We start from the raw sequence: 11,466 nt of genomic DNA on the forward strand, positions 1-11,466 counted from the left end.
ATTCTGCAGCGAAGCTCTGTTAACCTTTGAATGTGTTACTACATTAAGACTGAACCTGCAGGGTTAAAATAGACACATACACACATACAACACATACAAAGGGTTTAAACAAGATTTAGTGTGTATCTATTGTGTTCATTTGTTATGCCTTTCTTGTAATATATTGACCCAAAGTGAAGAAACCCACCAAAAAATACACACTGTCTGCATTGTCTGTTACTGTAAAGTGATTCCATTTGCATCCCCTGTTTCAGAATCTTATCCAGATCTGCACCAAATTGCTTTGATTGATGGATCGTGTGTGTTAATAATTTCGGCAGAATATGGATTGGTGCCAAAACTTCAACGGTTTGATTAACCCTGCTAACAAACACGCAAAGGAGCAGATCCAGTTCTGAAATAATAGTTTTTGGAGATAATGACACCCAACAGAAAGCAAATTGCTACAGTTCTAAAGACAACCAGACACACACATACACACACACTCTGAATAATGATACCTGTGGTTTTGCATAAAGAGAATAATAACATACAAGTCATATTTATTGCCATCTCAAGTTGGACATTTTGAGTTTGAATCCAATTTTGAAAAATATTGTGCAGTATAATGGAGTCACTGATGCAAAATACATCCTATGGATGTGCTGGGACGCGTCATCAGTGTTGTGACCTGGGATCAAGAAAGGTTTCAGGTCATTTAATAAAGCAGACACTGTCGCCAACTCGGCTGCTTGCCCAGATCTGTTTCAGCTGCAAGTCAGGGACTGTGGTGAGGAGTCAAGTGAAGTTATTATTATTACTAATTAAACTTAATGTGCCGCATATAAAAACAATTGTTTATAGTTATGTACTACACACACATGCACATGTGCATACACACATAAGTCGCAGATGAGGCAAAGACCTCAGATCCTCAGAAAAGTTAAATTGGTAGCATAAATGTAAGTTGGTTGTGACTTGTTTTAGGTTAGGTGCAGATAAAAAAACAAAACAAAAATCTACATTAGTTTATGAAATATAATTCATTGCAGTTTGAAAGTCTGTCCTTGTTGTAACCCATTGTCCCTGTTTGACTGTTGGAACCTAAAACAGTAAATATGTTCAACCACAACAGCTACACCGTGTGAGCCAGAGCGCCAGAGACAGACAGGTCTTGATATGGATCTGTTGAGGCAGAGCGGTAGGGAGGAGCCTGGGAACAGAGCTTAAGGTTACACACACACACACACACACACACACACACACACACACACACACACACACACACACACACACACACACACACACACACACACACACACAATTGTGCCCGACGCCCTGATCTGGCATGCAGCTGATTGTTGGAGTGGCATTTAATTAATCCTGCCAGGAAAGGCTACAAAAAGAAGAGAGAAGGGAGGAAATCCAAAACATTTTAACTCACAAAAGCTTAATTTGAAGCCTTACAGTCCACTTTAATCAAAGTAAGTGTGTGTGGAGGGGTGGACACTGCTCCTTTAAACTGTTCACTCTACTCTGTTACAGATAACAGGAAACACAGCAATCATCTGTGGATTCCTACAGAACCTACTGACCTTACTGACACATTACATTACGAGCATTTGGCAGACGCTTTTATCCAAAGCGACTTACATTACATTACATTACCACCCTTCGCAGAGGGGGGAGCAATTGAGGATTCGGTGCCTTGCTCAGGTGCCTCACCTCGGCTACTGCCTCCCACATACGTACTACAAACACACGCTCTCTCTAGAGTCTAGCCCGTATTTCCCTGCCTCTTATTAAATGACTTTGATTGCATTGCTATCTGCAGGTTGTCAATTGTAATGGAATATTTAATGAACATCTACTCCTTTAACTGTATTGGGGGGAAAATAACAACCCACACACACATTCTGTACCAATAACAAAGACATGTTTATGATATAAGCCCCTCCCCTCACAGAGAAGACACAGGTAGCAGCGATACTAATCTGCTGAGGTCAGGGGCTCTCCCACACTTCCCCACTCATTGCTCTCTATACATACAAGCTATGTGTGTACATCTCCTTTTCTGTTCTGTGATCTGGGTTCTGCTTAACAACCAGAAAGATCCACTGCAGTGTGCAATAAACTATCTCAGTTTATTACAGAGTGTCTTCAATTGTCTTGCTCCCCTTAGAAACAGATATCAACCACTGCTTTGGGTTCACACACCGGTATCGCAGACTACATCAGCGTTCATCTAGCTAAGGAATGCTCCCAGCAGAGATGCAAGTTATTTCCAAAACCACAAACAGAGGCTGAGAAAAGAGATGACACAGTGAAAGAAATGAGTTTTGTATTATAGAGTTGTAAAATTGATGGGCTGTAATGGAATCATCCACTTGAAATGAATCTGAATCTTTCTCACACACACACACACACACAAACCTATAAACCACCAGCAGACAAGAAATCTCTTTAGTAATCCATATTTATTGAGTGTTGAAAATAAATATAAAACATTTTTGGAACACATCTGATACAGTGACAAAGACCTGCTTCAGTCAAATTTTTTGTCAGATAAAAGGTTCAATTGTAACTTCTATAAGTAATTTGTATAAACTCATCTTTGAATGATGTCAAGTGCCTTACGATTCAGGTTGATTCATTAAATTAATTTGAAATGATTAAGGACAAGTTTAAAACTCCTGAATACCGTCGAAGGGCATAGACATTTTTTAAGGACACATTTGTCTTTAGAGCATTATTTTTGTGTACAGCCTTCATCACAATCACTTCACTGACATTTCTCTCAAGAGCCCTCCGAAAAAATAACGCCTCACCCTGTGGAATAAATAAATAAATCATTTCATGGCCAGTTTAGACAAGTTTCCCATCTACTCAGACCAACTATGTGACTTTCAACGATGTGACACAACATGATGGATATGGATAAACACTCCTCAAGTACGCTGCTGTTCTAGAGCATGAACAAAATAACAAAACGAAATGTAACATACAACCAAAAAGTAGCCATTTAACTTGAATATTCCAGAACCAAATCTGTCACCTGATGCCAGATTAGATCTATAGGCGTAACAATGGCAATCTTAGACATATGGCTAACTGGTAGAACTCAAAACTAACACAGTGAATCTAAAATATAATATACCAGCAGCAATATACCCGCATATACCTGAATTAATCACTCAGGCCATTATTTTAGCCAAGAAACAATTGTATATTTAGTGGTGAAGGTGTGTGTGTGTGTGTGTGTGTGTAGAAGGCACTGGCGCTCTTGTAGTACAATCTCATATATTCTATATCATCACAAAATGACATTCAGTGCTAATGGCCAACAGCAATAAACTCAAAAACACATTAAGCGACTGAGTTTGGATTGAAAATTCAGACCACATGGAGGTAAATAAGTAAATAAAAGAGAGGGAGGTGGAGACTGCTCGACAAGAAGGCAGTCATTGGCTTTTCAGTCTGAAGGGGAGGGGACCTGGAAACAGGCCGCAGTCCAATAATGATGCAGGTAGAATAATATGCGAGTGTGTGTGTGTATCTTCATTTGTTTTTTTATGCTTAGCTACCACGATAGAACAGTGTTCCTGTGTGTGTGTGTGTTCAGTCAACTTTTCTGTTAAGCAGCACTAACAGGTTATGATTAGAATTGAACAAGTAGGGTGTAGGAATTATGGCGTGTGCCTCTACAGGAGAGGAATCATTCAAACTACCGCTAAACTCCAAAAAGTGTACAGTGAAAGCAGTGTGTGGGTGTGTTTGTGGTTCAGTCATATGCCTTTATGTGAGGAAAATGAGGTAATTGTGTGTGTGTGCGTGTGCGCGGGTGACACTTTTCAATCATCCACTCCTATGTTGCGGAAAAGGTAGGACATGGATTCTCCGTTGTGGATGCGGCGGATGGCCTCCGACAGAATCATGCTGATGTCGACCGTTTTAATTTTCGGGCACTGCAGCTTCTGCAGCTCATGGGGAATTGTGTTTGTCACCACCACCTGGGAAGGGAGGAGACAAAAGGGTGTGGTGTCGCTTTGTGTGAGGCAGCGAGGAATGGAAGGGTGATTCAGAGTGAACATTGAAGGGTGGGGGGAAAAATGAAAAGGAAGCGTGAGAATTACCTCATCAATGGCGGACTCCTCTATGAACCTGGGGGCGTCGGAGGAGAGGATGCCGTGCGTTGCCATGACAAAGATCTTATACGCCCCTCTCTCCTTCAGCGTCTCTGCCGCCGCTACAAAACTGTCTACGTCATCAATGATGTCATCCTGTGGGACAAACCAAAGTTTTCTCAACTCACTTCTGGGGACCTCCGACTGCAAAAGCAGCTTTGGCGCCCCCTAGTGGGAGAAACCATGTACAGGCGTGTGTATCTCACCACGATGATGGCAATGCGTCCTCCTACATCTCCTACCACAGTAATAGGAGGCTTCTCTTTAGGGATCAACACTGTAAATAGAGGACAGAAAAACAAACACTGACTGAAAATATAACTTAAATTATAATATTAATATATTCCTCCCTTCTTAAATAGTGCATTGAGCGAAAATACCCAATTATGACAAATCTTGGTCATAATTGGGTATTTAACTCGAGGGAAACCAGTTTGCAGCATTATGTTCAACTGGGTGTTAGCTACATAGTTCCTTTCTCCAGGTTTGTGTGTGTGAGTGTCATACATGGTATATCCATGCTGGGGTGAATGGCTCCCGTGGTCTTCACAGTAGGTGGGGAGTGTCGGCCATCCACCTGGTCTGACTCTGCGTCCTGAGCTTCACCGTGGATCACAGCGATACCCAGCCGCAGCCGCTCAGCAAAGGACTGAGCCCTGCATAGACACACACACAGACACGCACGTTAGAACATCTGAGAGAGAAATATCATCTGTATCACCTTCATGATGATGATTTAAACATGGCACTAAAACAAAGAGCTGCATAGTAACAAGAATCAGTCAAACAATATTAATGACTTAAATGAACTAGTGCAAACAGTAAATATGAAGTCCATCCACAAGGCACTGAGAGTTCATTCAATACATCAACTTATTGGCTTTTATTCCAGTGTCTATAATCAAATCGTATCAGACAGACTGACAGTGTCAAAGCCCCGGTGATGCAGGGGCTCCCACAAGGCAGAGAAACGTACCTGAGATACTACAGATGAGGCTAAAAGTGCTTGTACCTCTCCAATAAAAATATGATCACCAACCACCATGAAGCACCATCCATTCTTTATAACAGAATACATATTTAACAGAATCCCATATTAAACAGAATACATATTGCTTTTTGATGTAATTTTATTTTGAAGGAAACAAATAAAAATGGTCAGGACAAAATTATTGATACCCCAGAATTGGATTGTGGCCATATTTCAAGCAGACGTTTTTAGTAGAAGGCGTTTTAAAGAACAATCCCTCATTGTGTTGTTTGGTAGCATGGTGTGCACAGAAAAGGGAAACTTAAGAGTGGTCTGAGAAGATGAGGAAGAAAATAATTTTCAAGAATGGTCAAAGTAAAGAGCACAAGCTTTCAAAGAAAAGAACCCCAGCCCTAAGTATGAAACACGGAGGAGGCTCACTTATATTATGGGGTTGCTTTGCTGCGTCGGGCAAAGAAAATCTTGCATCTGTGCAGGGCACAATGAAATGAGAACATTATCAAGGCATTATGGAGCAAAATATACTGCCTAGGGTCAGAAAGCTCTGTCACAGGTCAGGGCTCCTCCGACAGGAGAATGACCCAGAGAGCGGCACAAAGCAGAGGAGTGTACAAGTCTCATTCTGAGCTACAGAGAGAGATGGATTGCAGTGATTTCCTCAAAAGCTTATGCAACAAAGTTATAAGTTAAGGGTCCCAATAATGTTGGCCAGGCCGTTTTGATTTGTTTTATTATTAAAATAATGTTACCCCAAAAACCATAAGCAAAGTAGAGAATACATTTGTTTTTTCGGTAAACCTAAGCCAGCTCTCTTAAATAACTTAAGAAAGACTGCTTCTCCTACAACAAAACCGTTTGCTTTTTGACTTAACAGAAAAGCTTTGACTTGATATCATAAGAAAAAAGTGTGATGAGGTAATTCAGGAAAACTGTGGTCTGTTGAAAGTGAATAGAGTGGATATTGTGAGTGACGAGCTCTTACCTTTTGGCAGAGGCTGGAGATTTGGCCACGATAACAGCATTTCTATAATCAGGAATCTGGAGGTTAATGGAGAAAAAGTTCCAATTGAATGAGCTGCAGAAACAAATACCACACTAAACGAAGGGACACACAAGAATTATGGGCAAGCTTTCATTTTGTGAAATATGAGGACAGTTTATAATAAAAAATGTTTTAAAAAGGTCCATTCTTGTGTACACCAATGTCTTGGAGTGTGTGTGTGTGTACCTCCTCCTGAATGTACTGCAGCAGGAAGGGTGAGGCTCTCAGGTTGTCCACTGGGATGTTGAAGAAGCCTTGAATCTCTTTTTGATGAAGATCCATGGTGATCAGGTGGGTCAGACCTATGGAAACAAGCATTTCAGTTTGACAACATTAAGGGCAGCAGTTGCTAAAAGCTTAAAACGACATGTTGCAAGCATTCACCATACAATGGATACATACTCTACAGATACATACAGAAAAGTAGGCCTGCACAATATGGAATTTTCCCTTGATAAACTGCTTTTGGTTTTTACTCAGGTTATCTTTGTCCCGTATTACAATTTGTTTGATAATCTGAAACATTTAAGTGACAAAAAAGCAAAAACAGAAGATATCTGTAAGGAGGATGCTTTGTCAAATGTTTTCTTCCACACTGCTTTTGAAAAACAAACGCACAGGAAACTGCTTCACTGCTAGAAATGGCGGAACCTTTCATGTTCACTTGTTTCTCACTTACCAGCTTTGCACATCATAGACGCCATGAGCTTTGAGACAATGGAGCCCCTCTTCCTCATCTTACACTGCTTACTGTAGGGGAAGTAAGGGAGGACCCCGGTGATGCTCTTGGCACAAGATGTCTTGCAGGCATACACCAGGATCAACATCTCCATTATGGGGGTGTTCACATCCCTGAGATCGATGGAAAAGGGTGAGGGCATGAGAAGAGGAAGTAGACAAAAAGTGTGAGAAAGGTCAGATGAACGGTGGAGAACTGTGCTCTGATTGGACAGTTTAATTGTGTGTGTGTGTTCTTTCGTACTTGGACACCGTCTGGATAACAAAGACATCTTTGCCTCGCACCGACTCTTGGATCTGTACCCGCGTTTCTATGGAAACAAAGAGGAAATGAGAATGAAAGCAGAAACAAAACATGCTAACAAATAAACAATCAGGCTGACATTTAACTCGATGTAAACACAGCACCAGTAAGTGTTCAGTACAAAGCCCCACAAGAATAGAATGAATGCTGCGAGGGAATTACAGTTGTGGTCAAAAGTTTACATACACTTTTACAGAACATGTATGTCATGGCAGCCTTGAGTCTCCAATCATTTCTACAACTCTATTTTTCTGTGATAGAGTGATTGAAGCCCATACTTCTTTGTCATGGCATACATGTTCTTTACAAGTGTATGTAAACTTTAGACCATAACTGTACATATTTAACCTAAAGAGTGTCAAGCAAGATTTTGTAAATATAGTCTGCAATGGAATTTGATATCTGCTTCACTCTATGAGAATCACTGGGTAATGTGTGTTACATTACATTACATTATGATCATTTGGCAGACGCTTTTATCCAAAGCGACTTACATTACATTACCACCCTTCGCAGAGGGGGGAGCAATTGAGGGTTTGGTGCCTTGCTCAGGGGCACCTCGGCAGGGGCCTCGAACCGGCGACACTCCGGTTCCCAAGCGGAAGCACTACCCACTGAGCCACTGCCTCCCTCATGTAATGTAATGTAATGTAATGTGTGTTGTGTTGCTTGTAGCATTTGTTGTCTGTAGCTGAAGCTTGAGCTGATCACATTGACCAACATCCTTTTCACACTAGAGGCATTTTGACTTTTGTAGTATAGTACTTTGGTATTCATTCGAAGGTTTTATGTAGCAGATAAAAGTTACTTGGAGAAATGTACAATGATGCTCATTATTAAGTCTGAGATGTTCTAGTCTGCCGTCACGCCAGCACTTATGCTTCAAAAAGGACTTTGAGGCTCTAATGATAAAGGTCAGAGGTCATCTTACCTCTGTTTGCTTCCTGGTAAACCTCCACCTTGCCAAGCTCCACCCCTAACCGCCTGAGTGTGAGAGAGTGAGAGAGTGAGAGAGATAACTAAGGCAATGAAGTCATTCATAAAGTAAATGAATCACAGAAACATATTCCCTTGTTGATAAACATCTACTACCTGAAATTTTCAGTTTGTCTAGAAAGAGGGATTATACTCATATTTCCTCATTACATGTCGGGGAAGCAATCGGAAAAAAACACCCGTTTCAGTTTGACTGTGACTTTCTGCAGTATGAAAGTTTAGTTTGAGTTGGTTTATCTTTATAATGGGGGCTATTTGGTTCACATGTGTCGGTGATCAATACATTCATTCAAACCACTCACTTTGTTAAACAAAGTTTTGATGTGCTCCTTCATGCGTTTGTGTGGAGCTACGACATAGAACATGCCTATCCACTGTGCATGTCAAACACACACACCTCACATCCACTGCCAGTGTGGGAGGAAAGAGGTTGATAGGATTGGACAGAAGTTAGCTGCTTTCAGATCAATTCCTTACAATGTTATAAATGATAGGGAAAAAGAGGATTTTAAGTTCACCACAGTGGCAACCCTGCACTTATGTGGCACACACACCTGGGTTTCTTACCCTAAGATATCTAGTTGTATCTGCAAGCGTCACTCTCTCCAGAGCTGTGCATGTATTCAGACTATACTCCTTTTGTCCGGGGGAAATTACGCGAGCGAGAGCGAGAGAGCGAGAGAGCATGTGCATGCGTGTGTTCCTCATGTGATACTCACTCAGCAATCCTCTTTCCAAGCTCACGGTTGGAGGGGTGCGAGTTGGCGGTGAAGATGACCAGGCCTCCCTTCGTGTTGTCCATGTCTTTGGGGTCTCGGTTTCCACTGCTTTCCCCACACTCGGGCAGTGGATCCCTGGGCACCCACGCTGCGCTGAGTCCTTCCTGCAGTGTGTGGACGGAACAAAAACAATGATCCCATTATTGACAAGACTATTTCTGTTAAAAGCAAAGAGACAGCCACAGTACAGCTTGAGGGCTTCTAAGTTTTGACTTACCCCTCACTATGGTAACAGACACAAAGGAATGACAGGGAACATTTACAATAAGGTTATAATTATCTATTATTGTCAATTTATGCATTTATTCCATCCAAAATCTGGGTGAAAATGAAGAAATAAATGCTGTGAGATATGACAGTGGCTTGATACAGAGATGGGAGGCGGTTATATAATATTATGTTTTGTATTATGTATTTAATACATTATATTTGTGTCTTTTATTTCATAGTCCAATTACATTTAAATGTAAAAACTATAAAATTGCATTTTAATGAATTAGTTACTGGAAACACTTTCCCATGATACATTGTACAACAATGGGGAAAGTCGATTTGAAAACCAAAATTGATGGAAAACAGAAGCTGAGAAATTAACAGAATTTAAAAAAATAAAATAATTTTCATATGACCACAAATAACTTACCGTTTGTTTTCCTGTGACTTTTCAACATCTTTTAATTGTTTTTTTAAATACACCTATCCATGGTACCTATCCAAGTGTCCAAATTGGCTTATTTTTTTTAAATGTGATAAAACTCGCATCTAAATATGCCATTTAGTCTTCTTCATTAATTTTTATTTGACCTATCCACGAGTTAACAGCTTAACACTGACAGCTGTGTGTGTGCACGTGTGAAGGAGGTTTGGCTGACAAAAACAGAACGACACTATGTGTCGCATGCAACAAAAGTACAACCGTAAACATAAACACATTTCCTTTAACTTCAAACGATGAACTGATCTACTTATATAGCTTGTCATTGAGTTATTTATGTTGCGCATTTTAATTTTCTTGAGCGTGTAGTTATAGTATGTTTAGTATTCGTTCATCCCTCACAAGATGTCACGACATTAGCTTCCATGCGCTGCTAAGCTAGCAGTACTACTCAGTATTCCCCCGCTACAATGGTCATCTCTTATTCCCGGATGGCTAACTGTGTGCTGAAGTTGTGTTTTTAAATATTGATTGTATCAAAGCGACACTCATTCGTAAGTGTAGTCAAAATAACATGAACTATGTAGCTAGGATATTATGATACAACAGACATCTGCTAGCATTAGCGCGAAAGACATGTTTCTAATAGCAAGGCTGTTGAAAGTTCCACCGATCTTTCTTGAATCCAAAATGAATTGCCTCTATAAACAACGACTACAATACAATAAAGAAAACCGAATTTAACATTAAACAATCTCACCAGTTTGACTGTTGGCTCCGGCTACAACCTGCAGCCAACAAGATAGTGCTCTTATCAACCTGTTCCTCTCCACGCTCACTGTAGTCTGAGAAGATATTGTAACGGACGTACAGCTCGACCAATGAAAATCCAGAGATGTGAGACAGGGGTGGCTAATGATGCATTCAAAGGCTCAATTTAAAGCTAAGTAATTCACCAATTCCATTTTAGTGTGTTGCTCACACTTTCAGCTAAACCTTTAAAATGTTCTCGAGAGGTGGAATTTTCCCATACAAAACCCAATGGAGAAAACCTCCAAACTGCCTACAAACCTTAATTTTCACCTAATTTATTGTCTTTATACCGCCACTAAAACATGTTATTGAAATACTCACTAAACCATACTTATAACCGATTAAAGCCAAATTGTTCCCTGAAAATACAAATCTAAATTCACGATTTTTTTTTAAAAATAGTTAAAAACTACCAATCTTTGAAACATAACTAGTTTTACAGACTTTCAGAAAGAAGTGTTCACCAGATTTGGGGCATTATGTTGTATCAAAACAAGTTTAATATCCTTCATACTCCTTTCAACCTCGCTCACAGGTCTTCTTTTCAAGTTTGCAGCGTCTGCCTTCATTAATTGCATTAATCTCAAAACCCATTCATAATCTAATGCCAGGATCATCCACAATACAGCAGGGACTATGTGTGATGTGAAATAATGATGAAACAGAAGTTCAATTAGATTTGACTGTTGACAAAAATATAACTAATGAGTAATCAAAGAGTAGAATACCTGTGGTATCTCCTGAACTACGCTCAGTCGTTCATCGGGTTCATGTTGTTCTGAAATGTGTAATTTAATGGTGTATAAGTGAGACAGGATTGTTATTGTTGTTGCTAGTTTCGATGACATCATAGTTGTAACTTTGTTAGTTTACATGACATCACCGTTGTAAAAAAAATTTGTTTTAAAAAAAAAATTTCTCCTCCCCTCCTCACACACACGGGCCACAACCATAGCACACTGGGACACATTCAAAGACACTGCAC

The 11,466-nt window shown here is 40.2% G+C and overlaps 1 protein-coding gene across 1 annotated transcript; it reads right to left on the minus strand.

Moving 5' to 3' along the window:
* Positions 1-2,713: 2,713 nt before the first annotated feature.
* On the minus strand, positions 2,714-10,515 carry prpsap2 (phosphoribosyl pyrophosphate synthetase-associated protein 2). The gene is made up of 11 exons (XM_076143161.1): positions 10,429-10,515; positions 8,954-9,117; positions 8,170-8,222; positions 7,179-7,245; positions 6,876-7,048; positions 6,383-6,498; positions 6,137-6,192; positions 4,671-4,819; positions 4,370-4,440; positions 4,113-4,259; positions 2,714-3,989 (listed from the first exon to the last, which is right to left on the minus strand). Exons 2-11 carry the CDS (start codon positions 9,034-9,036, stop codon positions 3,831-3,833), a joined length of 1,074 nt encoding a protein of 357 aa, XP_075999276.1. The 5' UTR covers positions 9,037-9,117; positions 10,429-10,515; the 3' UTR covers positions 2,714-3,830.
* Between the last annotated feature and the right edge of the window lie 951 nt (positions 10,516-11,466).

This window comes from Genypterus blacodes, unplaced genomic scaffold, assembly GCF_046128005.1.
Source record: "Genypterus blacodes isolate CSIRO-AG114 ecotype Tasmania unplaced genomic scaffold, CSIRO-AGI_Gbla_v1 ptg000022l_1, whole genome shotgun sequence".
Classification (NCBI taxonomy): Eukaryota; Metazoa; Chordata; class Actinopteri; order Ophidiiformes; family Ophidiidae; genus Genypterus; species Genypterus blacodes.

Bases quoted from the DNA above. Each gene is read 5' to 3' on its own strand.
- prpsap2 (XM_076143161.1), bottom strand. From the start codon at position 9,036: ATGGACAACACGAAGGGAGGCCTGGTCATCTTCACCGCCAACTCGCAC. The intron at 4,441-4,670 runs GTATGACACTCA...CTCTATTTACAG, and splicing joins CCCCAGCATGGATATACCAT to TGTTGATCCCTAAAGAGAAG. The intron at 4,260-4,369 runs GTGAGATACACA...TTTGTCCCACAG, and splicing joins GACGCATTGCCATCATCGTG to GATGACATCATTGATGACGT.